Source organism: Lagopus muta, chromosome 8, assembly GCF_023343835.1.
Source record: "Lagopus muta isolate bLagMut1 chromosome 8, bLagMut1 primary, whole genome shotgun sequence".
Lineage (NCBI taxonomy): Eukaryota > Metazoa > Chordata > Aves > Galliformes > Phasianidae > Lagopus > Lagopus muta.
In genome coordinates, this window is record NC_064440.1 from 33831321 (window position 1) to 33854329 (window position 23009).

General features: G+C 51.3%; 4 protein-coding genes across 12 annotated transcripts in view; 3 read left to right on the top strand and 1 right to left on the bottom strand.

Annotated features, from left to right (window-relative positions):
- Positions 1-356: 356 nt before the first annotated feature.
- On the bottom strand, positions 357-9261 carry MREG (melanoregulin). Its single transcript, XM_048953406.1, has 5 exons — positions 8557-9261; positions 5267-5426; positions 2622-2712; positions 1706-1869; positions 357-1563 (listed from the first exon to the last, which is right to left on the bottom strand). The coding sequence occupies exons 1-5, from the start codon at positions 8646-8648 to the stop codon at positions 1444-1446; spliced, it is 627 nt and encodes a 208-aa protein (XP_048809363.1). The 5' UTR covers positions 8649-9261; the 3' UTR covers positions 357-1443.
- A 654-nt stretch (positions 9262-9915) lies between these two features.
- Positions 9916-15068, top strand: LOC125696974 (putative methyltransferase DDB_G0268948). 8 transcript variants are annotated; one of them, XM_048953400.1, is made up of 8 exons: positions 9984-10000; positions 10390-10456; positions 10867-10998; positions 11157-11317; positions 11424-11637; positions 11865-11965; positions 12172-12309; positions 12560-15001. In XM_048953400.1, exons 3-8 carry the CDS (start codon positions 10888-10890, stop codon positions 12648-12650), a joined length of 816 nt encoding a protein of 271 aa, XP_048809357.1. In that variant the 5' UTR covers positions 9984-10000; positions 10390-10456; positions 10867-10887; the 3' UTR covers positions 12651-15001. The 8 variants fall into 8 exon arrangements, with proteins under 8 accessions (XP_048809356.1, XP_048809362.1, XP_048809357.1 ...); XM_048953399.1 differs by lacking the exon at positions 10390-10456 and having other exon boundaries at positions 9916-10000; positions 12560-15000; XM_048953405.1 differs by lacking the exon at positions 10390-10456 and having other exon boundaries at positions 9975-10000; positions 10872-10998; positions 12560-15068.
- Positions 15069-16289: 1221 nt separating this feature from the next.
- Positions 16290-18182, top strand: LOC125696794 (interferon lambda-3). Its single transcript, XM_048952914.1, has 5 exons — positions 16290-16451; positions 16813-16890; positions 16996-17139; positions 17238-17318; positions 17676-18182. The coding sequence occupies exons 1-5, from the start codon at positions 16290-16292 to the stop codon at positions 17769-17771; spliced, it is 561 nt and encodes a 186-aa protein (XP_048808871.1). The 3' UTR covers positions 17772-18182.
- Positions 18183-21218: 3036 nt separating this feature from the next.
- The window catches only part of UBE2F (ubiquitin conjugating enzyme E2 F (putative)), a 64720-nt gene continuing 62929 nt past the window's right edge, over positions 21219-23009 (top strand). For both annotated transcript variants that reach the window (XM_048952613.1, XM_048952614.1), the window contains exon 1: positions 21219-21348. The gene's annotated coding sequence lies outside the window, so the exon portion shown is untranslated. The remainder of the gene's footprint in view (positions 21349-23009) is intronic.

The following is a 23009-nucleotide window of genomic DNA, read 5'->3' on the forward strand; positions in this document are numbered from 1 at the left end:
GGGCTGGCTTTTGTGGGGCCATGTGTGCTTTGGCATTGTGTGCCAGATCTCCCTGTTCTGCAACAGCTTGTTCAAACCAAACCCTCGAGCACATGAGTTGCCTCACACTAAGGTTTATTTATTTTCTCTACAAGCATGGCAGCCTTTCCAAAGTGCAGCTAAAAAGAAAAAAAAAAGTCAATGGGAAATGGGTACCAAACTCCAAATCCTGTTGAAATGCAGTTCAGTCCCCATCACCTTGTATGAAGGCTTTGGTCTTAGGCTGGAAATGACCTTTACCTTTTGCAAGTCAACAGCAAGCTGTGTAAGGGTATGGAGAACAGGTTGCAGAAGTCCATGATCTGGAAATAGCTCAGCCCTTCTGCTATCAGCAGCTGAGATAAATGTAGCTGCCCCAATGGGCTCACAGAGAGTAAGAAGCCTTGGTTTTGTGCTAGGTTTTGTTTATTAAATTCAGGTTTCAATGATGTCCAGAGCTGACAAAAAATATTTCCCAGGAAGACAGACAAACAGAAACATTTCATAAATATATATATATATATATCTCAAACTCTGTAGATATAAACAAATAAAAGCTCTATTTTGTTCTTTTGGGAGATCCTTTGCAACCAGCATTTTCAACTGATCCATTAGCAGCAAATGTTAACCAGTGCTGAACTTCCACTTGTTGTCAAATAAGCAAACCCAGTGTTTTAAAATTATTGCTTGCTATCAGACACATAACACACACACACAGAAGAAAGATACAAAGGGTGTCCTTTAAAAATCTTCATTAACAGCACTGACCATACACACGGACCACCAACTCTGTGGTGCTTTTTATTACTGCAGTTAAGACTTGGACGTTTGGAAATGGAGGAAGACGTTGGTGTGATCAATCCAAGGACATTACAGGAGGAATATTTCTCAGCAGGTCCAACCACGGAGCCTTGCTAAAATGCACCTTTGTTCACAGTGCTGGGCTGAGCATCCCTTGACATGAGTTCCTCGAGATGCCCATCGCTGGGGACCCAGCACCCAACAGAGCCAGGATGCTGATGTCAGTTCTGTTCTGAGCTGCTGGGCCAAGCCCCTGGGGACAAAGAACGGGACTGTTGCACAGAGAAATGTCATGAGGCTGCAGGTGAGCGAGGTATTTTTCCTTCCTGGCTTTGAGGGCTGAGGGAGGCGAAGGTCCCATGGGAGGTGACAAGGTAGACGTCCTCGCAGTGCTGTCATTGGGGACATGGTTTGCAGCTACTGGTGCAGGGTTCCCCTGTGCCTATTTGCATACCCTACACAGCATACCCTACACTGTGATGGACTGAATTCCCGTGCCATCCCTGTGGGGCATCACCAGCCCACTACTGGGCAGGGAAACAGGGAACAGCACTACTCATGCTGCAGCCCCTTGGCACAGGAGCCTGGTCCCAAGGGAAGGCAAACCCACTGTCCCCATGCTCCTCAGGGCGTCATGGCAGGGGCGTGCTTCTCATCCACTCTTTCCATACTGGCTCTTTTTGGGTAGACCACGCTGGCCAGCTTGAAGAACTCATCTGCAGCATCCAGAGCGATCAGCCGGTCCTGCCAAAGCAATGGGATTGTACAGTCACTGCCACCACATCTTTGAGCATCCTCTGGTGCAGGTCACCTTCCTGCTCCCTGAGTTTGAGCTCACTTGCAGAGCCAGAGCAAGAAGGAGGGGTGCACACTAGGAGCTACTCACCACCACAAAGAGGTAACGCTCAGACAGCTCCCAGCTGGTTGGAAAGATGTTTGTCTCTTCAGAGAGCTTTAGCAGGATGTCCCGGGCTTTGCTCATGTTCTGAGAGTCGCTGACAATGCTGAGTTTGGTCACTGACAAGAGGGAGTCTGCTTCCTTCTGGAAACCTGGGGAGAAGATGTGTTAGAGAGAGGAGCCAAACGTGCAGAGAGCAGTGGGAGTCCCTTTGCAGCAATAAATGCGTGTGCGAGTGCTGATACAGCCGTCACCATCTCTTATAGCAAGGGTGCCAAGGGAAAGAAAGGGGGAGGAAAATGAATTAGTGTGGTGATCATGGGATCTTTGAATGTAATTGCCACCACTGACTCTGCACGTATCACCAGGGAGGTGGCAGTGATGCACAAGCTGAATGAATGAATGAATTCCCAGCGTTCCTCCCATCCAGGTGCCAGAACAGCAGGTAGGGCAGGAGTGGCTGAGTTCCCCACCTCTTTTGCTCCCAGTGACAAGGCCCTGGAGCAGCTCCAAGCCCTCCTCTCATTAGCCACCAGCCACCTGGAGCAGGAGTGCTGCTGTTGAGCAATTTCATTTGCTGAAAGAACATTTCAAATTCGCTTTGGAGCAAATAGAGTGGGTGATTTGGCTCCAATCAGATGGTAGGAGCAGGAGAGGAAAACTAGGTGTGTCTGCCTTCACATCTGGGAGAACATTCATTTCTCCATGCTTATCTTGTTTATAAAAACACAGGGTGAGGTATTCTTGCAGAAGGAAACCCCAGACGGAAGACTGTGTGCCCAAGTCGCTGTGGGTTGGAAGGGCTCTCGTGGACCCTCACCACCTGCCCTCCTGCTGCTGCTGGCTCCTGGGCTTCTTCTCATTCAGCACCGTAGACAAGACATCATTTTATATTTCTTCTTACCTAAATCCTCCAAGATGTGCTTCCACCTGCTTCTCACTTCTTTCCTTGTTTGCCGTAAGGTATAAATATCGTAGTTGAGCTTTTGCCATTCCTGCAAAGCAAAGGCATGTCATAGTTATTTGCATATGAGGAGGCCTATACTGCTTTTCTGGGAATTTCAACGTCTAGAAATGGAGCCAGAGCTCATAATTACATTCCGTGGACTATGGCAATGCCTTATTTGCATAGCCTTGTGGTCAGACTGGCATTGCACCTTTTCTAATAGGTGATCATAGCCTATAGAAAGGTAAAAGTTGCTGCTGTACAAAGGTCACACACACAGTATCTTCTCCAAACTGATCTGGCATCTAACTGGAGCACGTAAGTCTTCAAAAGCACTTGGGAACAATAAAACTAGAGTATTTTAGAGGTTGGGGTAGCATTTTCAAAATCATGGACTCACCAAGGTTGGAAAAGACCTCCCAGATCATCCAGTCCAACCGTCCACTTACCACCAGTATTCCCCCACTAGACCACTTCCTTCAGCACATAGCAAGGAAGAGGGGTGCACGTGGATGCTAGGTGGCCAAACTGGAACCATTTGAAATAATCACTATCCTTAGTGACTGCCAGGTCATGAAATTAATGCTTTCATGTAATATAGCTCAAATCCACAGACCTGACCTCAATCTCTGCATCTGCACAATGGGATGCTGCATGGAGGGGAAGGGCTTGAGGTTATTATTACAGTTGTAACCAGTGCCATTAGAGATGCCTGCTTGTAGAAAAAGACATTTCTGCACTGGAACACAACCAGGAGTATTTCTACTACATCAATTTAACACACGTTCACGCCAAAGAGGATGCATCGACAGAAGCGTCCGCACAGCAGGTTGTAGCATCACTCAGATCATTTCCTCTCACTAACAGCCTCAATTAATCCCATTGCTGAGCAGCAGGCGACACAGATGTACTCCTGCAGAATGAAGGGGTGCTCATCTGTGCCTCCCCCCTGGGATCCTGCTCCCTGGGTTCCTGATGCTGATGAATACCCATAAGACTGCCAGCAAAAGGAGGCTGAACACGATGGCTAAGGAAATGGAGGAGGCAGGAGCAGGAAAGCATGTGCTGGGTAGGAGAGGCCTGGTCCTGCCCTCCCTGAAAGTCACTAATCCGAGTGGCCAGCACGCAGGGAAGCTGCTCCTGCTGCTCTGTGGATTAAGAGCAGTGTGATTTCCCATCTATTTTTGTTTTGAGGGAATCTAGGTTACGGCTTTCTCATCCATCCTGCTTACTGAGTTGTTGCTGCACGGAGGTGAATCCAGCCCCAGAGGACCTCTAACATTGTGCTGTCCAGGAAGAATTTGGGGAGGGTGTGAAGGAGCAGCCTCAGTGTAGAAAATGATGCTTTACAGGGGTGGACAAGCAGTGTGGGAGCAGCACGTTGCCCATCTCGTGTTATTTGTCACCTCACAGTGCTGCAGGAGTTTATTTTACACCACAAGAGGCTTGATGATGCTGCAGGGCAGGAGCCATCCTGCAGGACAAGAAACTTGCTCCATCTTTGCAATGTTGACCCGAGTGTTGATGAGCTTGGATGGCAGCTTTGATCTCAAGGGTAATGTTAGTGTTTCCAGCCCCTTACCAGCATAAAGGAGGAAAGCATCTTCTTTTCATTGACTCCTTGGTGCCCCTAAGTTTACGCTATTGGCACCGCTGCCAGAAAGGTTCATGATTCAGAAAATAGAAACAGAAATGGGTTAGGTTAGGAAAAATGAGATGCTGGTTTGATGGCCGTGGTGCTGCCACCTGGAGACGTGGGGTGAGAGCTCTTTGTGTCCTTCCAGCATCCTAAATCCCCATGGTGAAGGTGGGAAGGATGCAGTGAGCACACAGACACATGGGGTGCAGCTCTCCTTTTGCTCCTATTTTAACTGAGATTTACAAAAAAAGGTGCTACATTTGTGTCGTGTTTGCTGTTGACCATTCCCTGCCCTGTGGCAACGGCCCGCTCCCAGGGCCAGCAGCAGCTCCCAAAGCAGATTATTCCCTTGGCACTGTTCTGCAATTAGACTTTTCTCCCTCCCTCATTAGGGGCAGCGGGCAACGCAAGCTGGCCTTGTTTTCCAATGCTCACTGGAGGACAGAGAGATTTGGGGCCGAGGGCAGGAATGTTGGCTCTCCAGGCCAAATTCCTCCTACTGCCACCCAGAAAGGGCGCAGCTGGAGGCTGCAGCTGCTTGTGTGCCCTCAGCAATTCTCTTTGCACAAATAACGGGGCCTGGTGGGACACAGGAGAGCTGGGAGCACCCCAGAGCAGCATGAGTGCCTCCAGTTCCCCAGCGGTAACAGCAGTGGGGCTGAGCATGAATGAAGCGGTCCTGATCAGGCTGCTGAAATCTTCTGTGCACAGAGCAGTTTGGAGAAAGAAATCAGGGCTGCAAAACAGTGCTTATGTAACAGGGATGATTTTTTTTTTCTCTTCTGTGCCAGTTCCTCAATAATCACCATACGACCCAGTAGGGGAGCACTTAATGCTGCGCTGGAGCTGCAGTGCTCAGGATGCAGCGGGCACCCCATCACAAAACCCCCAAATAGGAAAACACCATCCCAAACTGAGAAATAAATGGAACTGGTGATCTCAGAGCACATCCTGATCTCCTCACCTCGGAATCCTTGTCCAGCTGGCTCCGGCCCACAATCATGTTGTACAGCACCCGGTCATCATCTGCCTCTGTGTGGGTCACGTCGTGTGGGGTGCTCCACAGGTTCTGCTCCTCATCCCGTGCCAGCGTGGCTCCAAAGGAAGCATACGGGTTGTTGTTGCTGCAGAGAGGGGACATGAGGCTGTGTTAACACCCAGTGTCACCTTAGCTTTCCCAAAAGTCCCTTTCTGCCAGCTGAAATCTGGCATGGCCATGGGACAACGCACACGGTGCTGCTGGGGATGGGTAAGCCTGGAAATGGGGTGGCTCAGGACAATCTTAGTCATGTGATGGACCCAAAAAAACTGGCCCCATCCATCTGGCATGGGAGGGAAGCAGATGGAGCCAGCCCCTCTGCAGTGCTGCCCCAGGATGGGATGGAAATTGAAATGCAGGAAACTGAATCTAAGAAAGAAGTGTGCTACAGAAAGGGTGGTTGAACGTTGTCGTGGGTTGCTTGGAGAGGTTGTGGGGTTTCCAGCCATGGAGATGCTCAAAATCCAATGCGATCTGTTCTGGGTACCCTGCTCCTGGTCTGACCTGAGCAGGGGCTGCATCAGATGGGAATACCTGGATGGGAACACTTGGAGGCCTTAAGGAAAGCCTGGGTTTGTCCACTCAGTATCTAAAGAGGAGCTTCAGCATCTAAAGGGGGGCTATAGGAAAGAAGGGCACAGACTCTTTAGCAGCGGCTGCTGTGATAGAACAAGGGGAAATGGTTTCAAAGTAAAGGAGGAGAGTTTTAGGCTGGATATAAGGAAGAAGTTTTTTACAATATGGGTGGTGAGGCACTGGCACAGGTTGCCCAGAGAGGTGATGGATGCCCAAGCCTGGAGACACCCAAGGTCAGGCTGAACAGGGCTCTGGGCACTTGATGGAGCTTTTGGTGTCCCTGCTCAGTGCAGGAGAGTTGGACTACATGGCCTCTAAGGGTCCCTTCCAACTCATACGATTCTATGACCTTATGTGCTGAGGGACATGGTTTAGTGGGAGCTATTGGGAATAGGTGAATGGTTGGACTGGATGATCTCTTAGGTCTTTTCCAACCTTGGTGATTCTATGATTCTATGACTCTATGAATGGGGAGCAGGCAAAGCATCACCTCCTGAGCATCATCCCCTCCCGTGGTGGTGAGGAGCTCTTCTGTGCCCTGTGCTTATGGCTGGGTGCTGTAAGTGGGAAATGCAAGGCTCTTATGGGGTTGTTTCCTCCTGCAGGGAGAACTTCTGGCAGAGTACTGCCATCAGGCCCCCATGTTTCTAACCAAGACAGTGAAGAAGAACACCACAAGTGGGGAAAGATTTTACACCTCACACAGCGGTACTGGCAGCTGTCCTGTGGCATTTCACAGAACCACAGATTTGTAGGGGCTGGAAGGGAACCCTAGAGATCGAGTCCGACCCCCCTTCCTGCACACTTTGCACTAGAACAACCCCTGCTGATTCCATTTGCTATCCAAATCCCATTCCTTCCTCTAGGAATCCACCCATTCAACCTTGGTCACGCTGCAGTTCTTTATCTCCAATGTCATGGCGTTACAAAGAGTGCTAAGGTGTGCTCCAGCATGTGGATAAACCCCTAAAAGTGGCTCCCTAATTAGATTTCCAGCAAACCAAAAACCTGAGTAACAGGTAACAAGGGGAAGATAATCTCTGCCAATCTCTCATTAAAGCCGAGGGAACAGGCAGGTTGCAGGGTGCAGATGGCACCGCTCAGCCCTCCCAACACATCTCCAGGTGTCCCGAGCAAGCGGGGAACTCCTGGGGCACCAGAGACCCCCATACTAATGGGTTTTCTGTGGGGTTCTCACCCTGCACAGCCTATGGGGCGCTGTTCCACGTGAGCTCATTACCATCCTCCTGCTTCCTCCCACTACTGACCCACCCTGCTCACTGTCAGATCTTTTGGCAGCAACCCTTGGCTTTGCGAGCCACTCCCTTGTGTCTTGCAAGGTGATTCCCATGGAAGAGGCCCCAGCTGTGCTTGGGAGTCAGCAAACCTCAGCAAACATGGGGTGCGACTGCGGGAGGTGTGTCAGCCCAGAGCTGACAGCAGGCTGAGCATTACTAACATGAGGGAATATGGGGAAAAAGCAGCACAGGAAAGGCCACCTTCCCATCTCGTGTCACTTGCAGCAGTTTCCATGAGACCAGAGGGATCTTGGACCAGCTTCAATTTGCTCTTTATCCAGAAGCATCAACACTTCATCAACAGACTTCTGCTCTGGGCTGCTTTTAGCCCAGTTTAATACATCCCAAGACTCGGAGCCCAAATTCTCAGTTTATTTGCATCGTTCCTTTTAAACAAGGCTGCTGCAAGACCCCCACTTTGCAATATAAAACCACAAAAGCCTCCCATCCGGGGACAAGCCAGCAATTGGGTCATCAGATTAACTATGCTGCCACACTTGCGCAACAGCAGGTGCCTCTGCTTTCCTGCTTATGGCATTAATTGGATCGGTGCACAGAGGCACGTTGCTACAGAAAGGTGCAAGGCAGCACCTGCACCTCTCTGCCCGTGTGCTGGGCTTTCAGGAGGTTAATGCGAATTTCCTGCCAGCCCCATGCTCAGGATTATCTGGTTATTATTTAGGGAGCTGCTTTTAACAGCACCAAATCAGGGTGCTTCAATCCCTGCCGCCGGTCCCCACTAACTAAATAGGTCACCACATGTCTCAGAAATGTTGCAGTGCTGTGGGAGGGTTTGGGTGCTGCTGCAGACCCCCTCCTATGCAGGCTGCCTTAGAGATCTGTCATCTTTCAACTTCATGCTGCATTTGGATAAAGGCTCAATGCGGTGCCTCCAGACGTCCAGCTCCCCTCCCTGGGCATCACCAGCAGCCCCAGTGGGACCCCATCCACTGCTCCTTGCTCCAGCCTCCCCGATGAAAGCCCCGAACCCTTGCAATGGAAAGACAAAAGCCGGGTGGTTTCTATGGTGAAAGACACGTTTTGCTCTCCCAAATTTCATTTGGTTGTCAGAAAATTGAGAGCAGTGCAGCGGCATGCGTTGTGCCACGGGGAGTGAGACCCAAACGAGGCAGAAAGCGAGCTGGGAGAAAATCCCTCTGGGACCTCGGAATCTCCGAGCAGCGGCTGCGGAATGACAGCTGGGAAAAAGGGCAAAGCGTAAGGTGGGAGAGGGATGCGGGCAAAGCGGGGCCACGCTTGGAGGATCGCTGCAGTGCGAGCAGATCGGGGAGGGGATGGGGATGGGATCACCCGGAGCCGGGACGGGATGGGGGCACTCACCTGAGCAGCGGCTCCTTCTCAGGGGCTGCTGCCTCCCCGCCGCAGCAGCCGCAGCAGCCGCCAAGCGAGCGCAGCCAGGCCCCCAGCCCCATGGGCGCAGCAGCGCTGGGCTCTGCCCGTCCCCGTGCCCCTCCCTGGCTCCCCCCTGGATCCCCAGCGCCTTCAGCCGCCGCGGGGCATCACGCTCGCCCTCCGGGGCCCCGCACAGCGCGAGCACGCAGGGCACGGGCAGAGGAAGGCAGGGCACGCTCATATTTCTCCCCCTCTTCTTCGTTCCGGGGCGACGCTGATTCATTACCATCCCCTTCCGGGGAATTATGGCCACTCGGATGCTCGAGAGCGCTGGGGAGCGAAGCTGTGCGTCTGCAAGGCACAGCAGCGGTGCCATACCCCTGTGGGGACATGGTCGGGTTGGGGGCTCGTGTCCAGCCCTGGGGGGCCCCATGGTTATTTCCCACGGGGATCGGGGCCGGAGGGGATTACCCAGGGTCTGATTTCCAGCGCTGGGAGCTCATCACGCTCAGGGACTGATGGCTTTGTGCTGCTCACTGCGCACATCTCCACCATCCCACCCAGCCTCAGCTCTCCTGAGCTGATTTCCCCCATCCTGTACAATTATGAGCACTCAGAAAGCAGCAGCAGGCAACGGCCCTCCCCTTGGATCTGCTGGGCTGCTGCCTTGTTTACACATTGGCAGCATTCTGGCAGATCACAAGCAGCACACAGCCCAGGCTGCCAGCAGCTCCCACCAGCTCACCTGTAGCCTTCTGCCTTCCCTGCCTGGAGCCTTCATTCCACACACAGCTGCAACAAATAGTCATTCAGCCCCTGAGCCCTGTGAGTTCAGAAGGAGCCTTGCAGAAGCCCTGAGCATTTTCACATCCCTTTATTCCTGATAAACGTTGTTCCCTTTCCATTGGAGCAGGGGCACAGCTGCCCAGGGAGTGCTGGGGTCACCATCCCTGCAGGTGTTTCCTAACTGTGAGGATGTGGCACTGAAGGCTGTGGGCATAGTGGGGTGAGCTGAGGTTGGACTGGGGATCTTAGCTGTCTTTTTTAACCTGAATGATTCTGTGACATGAACAAAGGAAAGTCTCCCAAGAGCCAAAGCCTCTCTGGGGTCCTAAAAGCAAATCACTGCCTCTAAAAAGTAAGTGCAGTATTACCAGCTTCTGCACAGTGCTGCAAATACCCCTAGCAGAGATGGGGCTCCAGACCCTGTTTTGCCCATTCCCTGTGGCCCCATCACTAACAGAGATAGAAACAGAGGGCTCAGCTGTGTGCAATAAGCATTACTGCCCTGAACACACACAAAATGGCAACAGGCTGCCTCGGCCCAGGTGTGGGGCTTTGCTCCTAACGCTGGGAGCAGGGTTATAAAAGCACCCTGAGTGCCTTTCTCCTTTTGCAGGGTACTAGGAGAGGGCTTCAGCACAACCAGGCTGTAAGTATGAGTTGGGGTTCCTACAGAGTTTTGTTCTCGCTCTTCTTTGGTATCTGCTGCTTGAGCTGTTGGGGCTGCTGATCATCCCCTCATCTGTGTGCGTTCTGAAGTTACTCTGTGCTTAATTACCACAGTCCCCGTACTAAGGGGAAGCCCAGCTCTCAGGCTCCAGCATGCTGCTTTAAGGCTGTAGGGACCTCACAGCTGAGATCTCAGGATGCGGTGCTGCAGCTCTAGAGGGAGCAGTCGGCCCTGTAGTGCTGCCAGGCCGCTGCTGCTCTTTCACCCCAGCTACGTAGGGAGGGCTGGGAATGTTTTCCTGGAAAGCGTGACCCCACCCGTGGCGTTTGCATGCAAAGAGCCTTACAGGGCCCCATTCTGCCCCAAAGCTAGCATGTCCCTGCTGGCTGTACGGCGAGCGGCTTCATTCTGACGCTGCAGGAGGGCCTGGGAGCGGTGAGTTACTGGTATGGTGAGTAGTTGGGGGTGCTGGGGCAGCGGCAGGGAGCAGATGGAAGCATTCTAGTGAGAGCAGTCGGGTTTGATGCTCCTTGCTGGAAGCAGCCGAAACTGAGTGGCGGCTCTTCCTGCATTGCAAGCTGTAACCATTCCCTGCCCGGTGTGCCCACACAGCACGGGCTGTGCTGTTCTATGAGCTCTTTGCACGTGACTGCTGCCCCTGTGGGAGCTGCACGTCCCTGTCACGCTTCCTGGGTCCGTCTCTCTTGCGCAGCGCCTGCCACAAACGGCACACGGCTGCTGAGGCTTCCGGCTTCTGAGCACGGCCCCATGGTGGGGGACACTGAGGGAGGGCCCTGGGCAAAGTCCTGGTGCTGGGTGCAGGCTGAGCACCGCTGTCCCGCCAGGACAGGCCCTGAGCTCCCAGCATGGCTGCACAGATGTTTGAGGGCACGCAGCACGCAGCCATCTACCTGAAGTACCGCTTTGCCCCTGGCAAGGAGCTGAAGGACACCATCCTCACCTACCTGCAGGAGAAGGTGAGTGGGGCACAGCTGTGCTCAATTTATCTCCTTACCTCTTCACTTGGAGTAAGATAACAGCCGGGGCTCAGCAGGGGCCTCGGAGCCTGCACCCAGCCGTGAGCAGGGCTAGGAGTTGGGGTGCTGCTGCTGAGATGCGCCCCCTGTCCCTGCAGGCTCCCAGCTGCACCCAGCTGGCTGTGGACGTTGGCTGCGGGTCGGGGCAAGGCACAGCCTTCCTGGCAGAGCGCTTCGCAAAGGTGGTGGGCACCGACATCAGCCAGGCACAGATCCAAGAGGCCAGGGCTGCCCCTTCTCCTCCCAACATCTCCTATCTGTGAGTGCTGCAAGCAAAACCCAGCTCCCCGCGTGCCCTTTAGCTTTGTGTCTCGCTCTGCAATCCCCAGCATTGCACGCTGTTATTTTTCTCCCCCCGTCTGCAGGGTGTGCCCAGCAGAAGAGCTGCCCTTCGAAGATGCCTCAGTTGATCTCCTGGCCTCGTTCACAGCCGCACACTGGTTTGATACTGGGAAGTTCATGAATGAGGCGAAACGCGTGCTGCGGCCGGGCGGCTGCGTGGCCATCAGCACCTACACTGCTGATATGAGCCTGCACTATGGGGACTGCTCTGAAAAGCTGACCCAAATCTTCCAGGAGGTGAGGGAGGGCACCGAGCCTCCCCACTGGGGCAGGGGGAAACATACAGTGGTGGGTGGGTGCTGAGGGGAGAGGCGGTGGGGTGAGGAGGTGAAGGGCTGCAGGGTGGGCTGGTGTGGGGAGAGGGGAGCAGGGGTGTCATAGAAGTGCATATGCCACAGGCCTAGGACCAAGCTCTGTGGCAATGAGGAGCTCAACGTGGTTGTGTTTATCTGCTGTCATTGCAGGCCTGGGACCAGCTCTTGAAATACTCACATAGTAGAGTAAAACACGTCCTGGAAGACTACAAGGAGATCTTTGAGGCTTTGCCATTTCCAGACAAGAAGAGGTGAGCGGGAGCTCCTTGGTGCATGACCATGAGTGGGTCCGAACGCTGCTCCTGACCCATCAGCTGCCGTAATGAGATGCTTTCCTCTCCTGGACCTTGGATAAAGTCATGAGTTTTATTCATCACTACATCGCTCTGCAGTCACCCTTGTTCCACTGCCTGTATTTAACGTGCCAGTGCTCCTTTCTTCCCCATTTCCTTTCTAGAATCACCAATATCTATGATAAAATTCCCATGACCGTTGCTGGGGTGGTCGGTTACTTAGAGTCTGCCTCTCCATACCAAGTATTCATGAAGAGTGATCCTGAGGCTGCAAAAACCCTCCTCCTAAGGATGGAAAAGAGGTACTAAAAGGAAAAAAAGGCTTTCATGCAAATGAGTAGGGCATGGAGGATGTCCTCTTACAGGGTGAATCAAGAGTGGGGTTGAGGGGAAGGAGGGGTGCACTGCTTTGTGAAAGGGTTTCTGCCAATTGGTAATCCAAGCTTTGGAGTGCTTTAGAGAGAGAATCTCATCCCTGCTTGTGGTCATTTCCCCACACCTGGTGCTGCATGGCTGGATGGGGATGGAGGACCCTTACTCTGCTTCTTGCAGGCTGCTGGAGACGATGGGAGCTGCCTCACGTGACACCCCGCTGGAGTTCTGGGTGAGGCATGTCTGCATCCTGGGGCACAAGGAAGCGTGAGGCAAGCCTCCTCCTGACCTCGTGCTGAAAGAAACAGGATTCCAAACACCCTGCTCTTCCTTGGAGAGATCAGTGGTGATTTCAGTGATCGAAGCCTTAATCTTTGTAAGCAGACGTGGACTTAACGCAGGGCCACAGGGTCTGTGCCATGCTACCAGTCTGCCCAGCACCCTCCTGTTGGAGGAACCCACCAGAGTGGTTGTGATTGTTATCCCACATCCAATCCTATAACAGCTGAATTTCTTGAAAAATTAAAAAAAATAAGTTGCAAAGTGGAATTGTGTTTGGCTTCTCTAATAGAGGCTTGGTGGGCCTGGCTGCTCTGGTCCCTGTGGAATTTCTGGGCAGGGAGCTCCTGTAGCTTGAGCCTCCCTGGGCTTGCTCCTGCAGAGAATTGTTTGCATAGCCCTTGGATCCAGCCTCAGTTTTTTTAATCTGCTTTGTGCACCAAAGGTAATTGTGTGCCACTCCCTGAAATGCAAAGGCGAAATGATTCAAAGCTGGGTCTCAACAGGTGCTGGTCACCTCCTGTTTGCTTTTTGGAGGCACTGAGGTTCCATGGGGATGTGTCCAGTTCCCATAATCCCTGCACCAGGCAGGAATGGTGCCCTAGAGCTGTGCTCTGTGAGGGGATCAGGGTCCCCTTTCCCATAAAAAGGGATTTTGTGCTATCAGTCCCATGGGGTTTTTCTCCCATGGAAGCACTGTGGGGAGGATTTGACCAGCCTATCCCTTTGGGATACTGCAGGTGAGGCAACATCCCCAGGCTGTTAAACTTAAGAGGGTTGGAGATGCTGTGTCCCTACAGCACTGGCACAAGAGCTTTCCAAAAAAAGGGTTTATATTCACAGCAGCTAACTAGAACAGCTCTCCTCATGTCAGCCTCTGAGGGATGATGCAGGGGTGATGTGACAGCATGAGTTACATCACTGCAGCTGAGTGCTGGTAGTGGCACCAGCAGGTGGGATGGCTGCAGTGACAGCTGCTGAGCAGTGGCTATCTGTTGGATTTGGAGCATTATTTTGTCTTGCTTCACCTTTTTCCCCCAAGTCTTTGTACAACCAGCTCCAATAAGGTGGGGGAGAAGCTCCTGGCTCCTTCATACCTCTTTACTGCACAGCACGGCTGGTGGCCGATGCTGCTTTTGTCAGCCTCCTGGTGAGTCACAGGGCGATGACCTCACCTGGCACTGGCGACTGCTTGGCACAGCTGTGTCTGTTTTGCTTTCCTTTCCACACCTGGGGATCTCCTGCAGTCGGGGATTTCTTCCTCTGGAAAAGCAGAACGAACCTCCTCGGTGCTTTTCTTCCACTTCGTAGCATCGGGGGACTTGTAATTATTTGTGTCACCCAGTGTATTAACAGCACAGTCAATAGATGTGGAATGCAATTAATAATTTCTTAATGTAGTGAGACCAGATAGCTGCTCATTTTCTTGTGGGCAGAAACAGAAGAAGGGCTGCATCGCTGCCTATGCCTCCCCGCTGGGCTGGCCATGGTGTGCCCAGGTGGTGGCTTTGTGGGACATGCTGTGGTGGGTGACAGCTGCTGCAGTGGCAGAGCCAGCAGAAACGTGGTTCAAAGGAGCTGTGCCAAATGCGGCCAGCCTGGGTTGAGGTACAACCTATTGGTGTGAAAGCATCTCTTGCAGCTCCCTGTGCAGGACTCCGGGTTTTCCTGCCATCTGCTCAGAGCTCGGTGCCCACGATGGAGCCATGCAGTGTGTCGTGCTCCAGTGCTGTGCTTACAGCTATGGTTTTCCTGCTCTGCTTTCACTTTACCTTTGGCACCTTGGGATTTCCTGCATGCCTGTGTAAAGAGATGACGTCTCATTATGCTTTGCCAACCAGAAATGATGCCTGGGGAAATAAACGCTGCAGTGACAGAGGAGACGAACCAAAGGAGCCAAGTCCCACAGCAACGTCATGCTGCTGTGGCACCCAATGGGAAACCCACAGAGCATCTCTATGGCTGTTCTGAGTGCAGCCAGCAGCGATGGGTGCAGGTTTTGGGGTAAATCCCCTGGATTATGGTGGAGGTGAGATTGCAAGAGCTGGCACTGTCCGTGAGCATGTTGCCCCTTCTTCCCAGGAGAGCATGCTGCTCCAGCTGCATTGAGGACGTTGTGCCCAGCTTTAACACCTCATGGGATTTTTCTGTTACGGATGTTCTATGCCTTGCTTGGGTAGCTTCTATGAAGTTACTTTCATTGCTTTTGGCTTCTATTTCATCGTTGTACCAAGTATGAACAAATGCATTGAATAAACTGCATTTTTCTCTATGTGTTTGCTTCTTTAAGTGGACAGAAGGGAAAGAGGAGCTTTCCAATCTTGGGGCACACAAGGTAATGAAGAACCAAGCCTTGGCTGAGGCTCAGGCTTTTAATTATTGACCTTAGCTGTATTAATGAGTAATATAGCCCAATGCTGGGGGGATCCTGGTGGATCCTGGTCCTGCAGTGCTGTTCAAGACTTGCCATGAGGAGGAAGTCTGTGTCTCCAGTGCTTTCAGGCTTCACATCTGCATCTGGCTGTCCTGGCTCTGCTCCAAGCTCTGACTCTATCTGGTCTGAGCAAAGTAGGCACTGCTGCTGGCCTACTGCACCACTCCTCGTCCTGACTGTGGTGCCTGGTGATGGGATGGGAGGCAATGAACGCAAGTCAAAGCCCATCTGAGCACAGTGAAGTCTTACTGAGGAGACAATCGTGTGCTGGCACAGGCTGCTCAATTTGTGGGGTCTCCACCCTTGGTGATAGGCAAAACAAGACACAGTCCTGGGGTGCCTGCTCAGGGCAATGGAGCACTGGAACAGAGTGCCCTGAGAGGTGGTGGATGCCTATTCCTGTGGACATTCAAGGGCAATGCACTGAGCACCAGGTCAGCTGTTTATGTCCCTTTTCATCGCAGGGGAGTTGGACCTGATGGCCTTTAAAGGTCCCTTCCAACTCAGACGTTTCTATGATAATCTGCTTCAGCTGCCCCTGCTTTTTACACATGCAGGATTATATTTTCCTGTATTTGATGATTGATTAATGCACAGAACTAAATGCAGGTGTAGTTTCACAGCTCAGGTTACCTCGAGGAAACGGCAGATGTTGGATGTGCAGTGCTGTGGTGTCCTTACTCAGTGCTACACTACTGCACGGTCGCTCTTTACACACATGGGTGTATTTGGCTATACTTCATGATCAGTGCACGACATTCCAAGCACAGTTATAGATCCACAGCTCAGGTTACCTTAGGGAAAGGGCAGGTTTCTTGCAGCGTGGGTGTGTTTTTACAGCTGCCAGGGCAGCGCTGTGAAGATGCTGTATTTGCATTTTCCACGAACGCTGAACAGGGAGGAAAAGCCATGCACAGTGCTGTGGGGTCCCACCATGTCCCAAGCCCCATTCCGGTCGCCATATCCCCACAGCGCCCTCACCTGTGGCCACACCTGTGGCCTCGGGGTTTCCTCTCCACTGCTTTCACTTTCCTGTCGCAGAGCTGCCTTGCCGTGGATTTTCCTGTCAAGCTGAAAGTGCAATCCAGCCCGCTGCTTAAAAGCCAGAGAGATGGGGCAGAGCAGCAGGAGTGACTTGAGAACCTCCAACTCACCTGATTCTATTTCTTCTTATGCTTGTTTAATTTTGCTTCGAAGATGGTATGCTACGGGGTCACTATGATATTGGTGGGGACCCTGGGGGCCCTCATAGCAGATGCGTTCCCTCGGGTCACCCCAAAGAAGAGCTGCAGCCTCTCCAAGTACCAGTTCCCTGCACCTTCGGAGTTGAAGGCAGTGCAGAGGATGAAGGAGCAGTTTGTGAGTATCTAGGGCAGTGAGCCCTGGGCTGGGGGGCATCGGCTGGAGGGGAGTGAGGCAGAGAGGCAGCTGAATTTCAGGCCCTGAGCAGCAAAATGGATGTTTTCTGGGGTGTTTCTGTGTGGGGACAAGCTGGATGTGTTGCAGGCAGTTTGGGGACAGCAGTCCCTAGCACAGTGAGCAGCAGCACTTACCCGCCCTTGGATGATGCTTGCATCCTGCCCATACCGATAGGATATGGCTATGATGAATTTTGTGCTGGTTTCACATTTCTGCGGGGGGGAAGCGGGTTGTGCAACAAAGCCCAAAATCCAAGAGCAGCTTTTCAATCTGTCCCCATTCTCTCATGTTTCACCTCCAGGAAGACATCATGCTATTAACAAACCGAAAATGCAACACCAGACTCTTCCATCGGAAGTGGAACACGGCTGAGCTGTCGGTAAGGACGATGCTATGGAAGGGAAACCCCTCCTCCAGGCAGGACCCCCTTCATCTGTGCCCTGAGGCAGCTTCTGATCTGTAACCACGATGCTCTTGCCTGCAGGTACCTGACCGGATCGCCCTGGTGAAGGCTGAGCTGGACCTCACCATCACCATGCTCACAAACCCCACAACGCAGAGGATGGCTGAGACGTGCCAACAGCCCCTGGCTTTCCTTACCCAAGTCCGGCGGGACCTGCGAGACTGCGTGAGTGTCCCCCCAGCCCTGCAGCCCCAGCTCAGTGGCGTCGGTGTTGGTGGCAGCACCATGGGCATCACTGGTGCTTACAATCACTCTCCTTGCAGTTGGCCCTCGAAGCGCCTTCACATCAGCCCTCTGGGAAACTGAGGCACTGGCTGCAGAAGCTGGAGACAGCCAAGAAGAAGGTAAGTCAGGATGCTGGGCAGGACGGCTGGTGTGGTTCCAGGGCCTCCTGAGCAGACAGCTCTAAAAAAAAAGAAAAAAAGCTCTAAATTCCACTTCAGAATATGCAAATCAAGGGCAAGCTAGAGCCTTTTTTGCATCCCTCCATTAAGAAGCAGCCAAAAAGGCATTCCTCAGCACCTCCAATCATGGCTAGAGTTTTGACCGCTCATATAAAGCAACTTGACTTCCCAACCCCAAGCAACGCAGGGAAGCCCTTGCAACCTGCAGCGATCAGCAGCGAGAGGCCAAGGAGCCATGATACCCCCAGGTCCTGTTTGCTCCATCCCTGGTGCTCACCTCCCCTGCTCCCATTTCAGGAGACCGCCGGCTGCCTGGAGGCCTCGGCCATCCTCCACATCTTCCAAATCCTGAACGACCTGCGGTGCGCAGCCCAGCGCGAGGACTGCACTTAGCCCTGCCGCCCCTGAGCACCGGGTGCTCTCACGCTGCTTTATGGAACTGCTTGGCTGTATTTTCCTATTTGTCTCATTGATGTGAGCTTAGGGAGCAATTTTGTAACAGTCTTTTAAATTATTGTGGGTTTTGTGGGGGTTTTTTGTACCATGTATTTATAAGTATTTAAGATGTAAAGAAATGCGCTTCTTGAAAGGTACTGCTCAGTGAGGATGAGCATCTTTGTATCTTTGTTTTGCTGGTTTTCAAAACACTGTTTTTAAGAGTTCTATTTTCTGTACTCGCTATTTATTACACACTGTGTTACATATATTTACTTGTATAGATAATTTATTTTTACATGCTATTTAACATGAAAAAGAAAATAAATACGTTAAACTGACAAGCTGCCGTCATGTTTTCACAATGTCTTGCTGTAGTATCATCCCTTCAGAATCGTTTGGGGATGATACCAATATGGCTGTTGGGCATTTGAAGTTGGCAGAACCTCAGCCCTGTGCTGATGCCACCTGAAGCTGCACCCTGACACCTTTCCTGGGGCTCACTTTTGGGATGAATGGATGCTGTGGTGGCTGGGGATGTCCTTGTCTGCTGGTCCAGGATGGGTAGCACCAAATATAGGACGTCTGAAGCCTAAAGCATCCCAGTCCTGTGTGGGAAAGGCTCCAGGCTTGGCCATCCCAGAAGCTCTCAGAAGAACCCTGTGTGATTTAATTATCAACCACAAGGACAGGAAAAGGAGTGCTGGGGAAGGAGGGCACCCTGCAGGGAGAGGAGAAAAAGGATGGATGAGCAGTGCTGAACATCATTCAGTTTGGGCCCAGATGCTTCTTTGGAGACTGGTCACCAGAGGAAGGGAGCTGGTGAAGCTGTGAAGGTCACACACGGTGTCACCAGGGGCAAGAAGTCTCCCCAACCACAGCAAGGGGATCCAAAACACGCAGATGAGATTTTCTGTTTCTTAAGAAAGTCAACAGTTGAGTTCCATCACTGAATCACCTTATAAACTTCTTCTGCCCCCAACTCTTCCATCAGAACCCAGGTTCACATCACCCACAGACTGGGCGCTGTTGGTGGTGCAAAAACCAATACTTCCTCCAGTAATCTGCAGCTTGGGAGCTGATCTGTAGCACTGCACCGAGCAGAAGAGATCTCACAGGTGCTGGCTGCCAGGGCTTGACATAGCCTACAGAATTATGCACAACTGTAAGCAATTTGCTGATTCATCTGAGGCTGTCACAAGAAAGGGTGATTTAAAAGGCTGCTGTGGCAGAAGAGGTTCTGTCAGAAGGTGGGATTCTGTTGGAATTAAAACATAACAATAGTAATGTGTAGGGCTGTACTGACTTTTAGGGTATTTGTCGTGGAAAATAGCCAAAATGGAACAGAAACTTGAAACTTTTGGTTTTTTTTTCTTTTCCTGAAGACACAAGGCCTTCAAGTCAGATGAAATCCAAGGAGCATCCAGCCAAACTCTAGTCAGGGCAAGCTGTGCAGGGACACACCTGGGTGAGTCCCAGATGGTTCCAGGAAGAGAGATTTCACAACATGGGTAAGGCTTTCTGTTGGGTGATTTTGTGAAGCAGCTCTGTGCCAGAGCCAGCTGCAGAGTGATGGAACACACGGAGAGGGCAGAGGATGACAAACAGGGGCTGTGAATGTTCATCACTGCTAAATCCCTGTTTTTTAATGTACTAGATACCAGTGCTCTTGATATTGTAATTTCTCCCCCCATTCATTGCTGTTCATAATTCACACTAATTCCTGTATATATTATACCGGGAACTGTCAGGAATCATTCTGTGATGTTAATGTCTTGCTCTCGGAGGAGGTGGTGTTCAGTGAGATCTGATTGCTTTTCATTTGCTTTGATTAAAAGGGTTTTTTGACAAATAACCTTCACTTCTATCTGCAGGTGACTTCTGCACGTGTGTGAGTGGTTGGTGGATTACTCATTCTCATGCAAAGCCTCAATTTTTTTGGACTAGAAGGACAGGCTGAAGGACAGATAGCTGCTGAAGGCTCTTGGGACTCCAGGCTGCCATGTGAATTAGCGATGATTTTCTTCTTGTTTCCTTTCGACTCCAGAAGCCTTACTGAGGGTGTTACCTCTGTAGTCACAACCCAACCCTGTTTCTCTGCTCGTGGACAAGTCCCCCCAGCAGCCCACGTCCCCTCATTCTCTTTCCCCACTCCCACAGAGATTGGTTGCAGAAGAGGCTGGGAATGCTGCTTCTTTCTCATTTGCTTTCTGTCTTCTTTTCAGAATGGAGGCTTTGTTATTGCCCTGAGACAGCCAAGAAAGGGCAGCTGACAACGTGGTACACCATGCACTGTCACTCCTTTACTCAGATAAATGTCCCAATATCTTCAGTCCCAGAATCCATAGACTGGAGAGGTAAATATAATAACCTTCGAGAAGGAAATTTAGAAGGTACTTTCACACAACAGAAGGCTGTGTTTTATGCCAAGCTTAGAGGAAATGGAAAACGATCTATCAGGAAAACGTAATAGCAGAATATTTTGGTGCAGGCATTTAAAGGCTCAGGTTTTAAGAAATGGCCTCTTGCATCCAGAGTATGACTGTGTGCCATCAAGGGCAATAAGGAATTCCAGCTGTGTTTCTGGAAAGCTCTGAGAAAAGGTTCTGACCTTTGTAAGTTTAAAAAAAAAAAAAAAAAAAAGTAAGTTGGGGCCCTATTAATGGTACGAAAAAGATGAAGAAAAGCTCAGATCTGCTTCCTAAATATTTTTCCATGCTGTTCCTTGTTTCTGCTTTACTCTGTGATCTGTTGTCTGGAAGGATGCATCCGAGTTGATGTGGTGCTGCTTCAAGTATTGTCTTAGCAAAGGATTGCTTTATACAGCAGAACAGAGGTCCACAAGGCATCAGAGGGAAGGAACTTTTGGTTCGTGCCAATTCTACAGGCAGGCCAATCCTGACAATAAAAAAACAGGAGGAAAAAGGGTTCTGGGTTAATCATGTTGGATTAAATAGATTTAATTAAGCTAAACCCCGGTGCTGATTTATTTTTCAGAAAGGAAGCGGTTGTGTTCCCGTGAATGTTCAGGAACTGGTATTTAGCTGCTACCTGCCGAACTTTGTGTCTGGTCTGCACGTTTGCTTTATAAAACCTTCTAACCACTAACTGCTTAGTTTTGGTTCCCCTTTTCATTGCATGCAATGGGATGGAAAAACTCCAGTTAGATATGATGGCGTCGGTATTTGAAGCGGCATATCCCAGTCATTTCCTGTCCATTACTGAACGTAACCTCGTGATTTCACACAGATTTCAGCTTCCACTAATTTGGCGCGGGAACGGGTTACAAGACTAAGGGCACAGCTCCCAAAATGGCGCCTGCGAGTCCAACTCTCGCGAGACGACGGCGGGAGCAGGCAGAACCCTCGTAACCGGTGGAGGGGAGGGGGCGCCTACAAGCCCCGCCCACGTCCTCGCCCACTTCCGGCGCGGCGGGCGGGCGGCTGAGGGAGGAGGAGCCGCACCGCCGCCCCTGCCCCGGGCCAGCCCCGGGATGGTGTTGGCCGCGGGAGCCGGGCCCTGACGCCGTGCTCAGGTAGGTGCGAGCCGCCCCTTACGCTTCTAGATCTGGATTCGGACCCGCCCGCGTCTCCCCGTGCGGTACCAGCCTGCTAGGCCTCGGAGCACCGGCTGGGTCTGCCTGCCCCCGGCTGAGGGGCGAGAGGCCCGGCGGTGCGGGCCTGCAGGGAGCTCGTGCAGCCCCTGCGTGCTGCGGAACTCCCCCCCCCCCCCCATGGGCTCCGTCAGCAGAAGGGGGGGGCAGCGCTGGGGCTCGGCCCCTTGGTGCGCGCCTTCTGGTTGCCGCAGCTTTTTAGGACGCAGGTAGCGAGGTGCTTAATGCCCGCTGATACCGGTTTCGTTTGGATGTGGTGCCTTTAGGAGGCTGTCTGCAGTTCGTAGGTTTTCTTTTCTGTTTCTGTTACTGTTTGTTACTGTTTGTTTGCTTTTAGGAGCCCGTGTCACCGTTTTCCTGTCTCTTCCCTTCTGTGTTTGTGGTGGTTTTTTTTTTTTTTTTTTTTTTTTTTTTTTTTTTACTCCTTTCCTTAAAACCGGCTGTTGCCTTTCTTCGTGGGAAAGCAGACCGTTTTGTCTGCTTATTTTATTTCTCTGGGACAGTGTGAGAAGGGGGGAAAAACACAACCGAGCCTATTTCAGCTGGGCAACCTGGATTTCTGTTTGCTCCAGGTTTTACTGTTTTCAGTCTGGATCTGAAATGTAAGACACGTACCTATTAGCCTCAGAGAATTTGGCCTTCTTGTGTATCTTATCAGGGAGTGGTGCTGTTGGGTACTCTTGTAACAAAACACATGTTTTTCCTCTCTTTTAAACCTCATTACTCAGTTATCTGTTATGTTCTCCTCTACACAGAATCACAGAATGGCTTAGGTTGGAAGGGATCTTAAAGCTCATCTAATTCTAGTCCTCTACCTTGAATGCCCAAGTGTCACAGCAGTTGTTTGATTACTCTTCTTCCCCATGCCGGTACTTCGGTGCTGATGTGGTTTGTTATAAATCCCTCAGTTTTCTCACAAACCTGCAGAGCAGCCAGGCTGTTTCTGCAGATATGCCAAGGAGACTGACAGGCCAGGGAAGCTTATTCTCCCACCTGATTTTTTTAAGGCTGGAATGAACACAATCAGCAAAGCAACTGCTGTTGCTATTGACCTGTTGATTTCAAGGCATGCTTAGGAAGAAAGAAGCAGTGAGAGATGTAGAGCTGGAGCTGACATAAAAATCTTGTTTCTAGTCTTGTCATTTTATGTTATGCTCATCTTCATCTCAGTAGTTCCTTCACTTGACCGTTTGCACTGTGAGTATCTCAACTGATGTTGCATGAGCACCTATTTCATGTCTTGGGAACTGCTGCTCCATACCTGTCCGGTCTTCTGTTCAGACTAGCTCATGTAAAGACTGTATGGTTAAAGGGTAAACATTACCATTCTAGTGGTGGTGAGGCCTAAAGGGTATTGATCTTGTCAGTAGAAATTTGGTTTTGGCCACACTAATAATAAGAGTGAAACTTCTTAAAAGAATGAACTGCCTTAAAGTAGGAGTAGCATCAAAATGTTCAGGCAGAGGACTTTGCTTTTAAGAATTTGGCATTCTATCCGACTCCTGCTGTGATTGATCATCATAGTCCTCTTCTGATGTGGAGGATTGACGTAGCAAAAATCTCTCTTTCTTTCAGTTACCAAA

Coding starts and splice junctions, on each gene's coding strand:
- MREG (XM_048953406.1), bottom strand. CDS start 8,648: ATGGGGCTGGGGGCCTGGCTGCGCTCGCTTGGCGGCTGCTGCGGCTGC. Junction 2,713..5,266: donor AGCTGGACAAGGATTCCGAG/GTGAGGAGATCA, acceptor TTTGCTTTGCAG/GAATGGCAAAAGCTCAACTA. Junction 1,870..2,621: donor GCACATCTTGGAGGATTTAG/GTAAGAAGAAAT, acceptor TCTTCTCCCCAG/GTTTCCAGAAGGAAGCAGAC.
- LOC125696974 (XM_048953399.1), top strand. CDS start 10,888: ATGGCTGCACAGATGTTTGAGGGCACGCAGCACGCAGCCATCTACCTG. Junction 11,318..11,423: donor CCTCCCAACATCTCCTATCT/GTGAGTGCTGCA, acceptor CCCCGTCTGCAG/GGTGTGCCCAGCAGAAGAGC. Junction 12,310..12,559: donor CTCCTAAGGATGGAAAAGAG/GTACTAAAAGGA, acceptor TGCTTCTTGCAG/GCTGCTGGAGACGATGGGAG.
- LOC125696794 (XM_048952914.1), top strand. CDS start 16,290: ATGGTATGCTACGGGGTCACTATGATATTGGTGGGGACCCTGGGGGCC. Junction 16,452..16,812: donor AGAGGATGAAGGAGCAGTTT/GTGAGTATCTAG, acceptor TTTCACCTCCAG/GAAGACATCATGCTATTAAC. Junction 17,319..17,675: donor TGGAGACAGCCAAGAAGAAG/GTAAGTCAGGAT, acceptor CTCCCATTTCAG/GAGACCGCCGGCTGCCTGGA.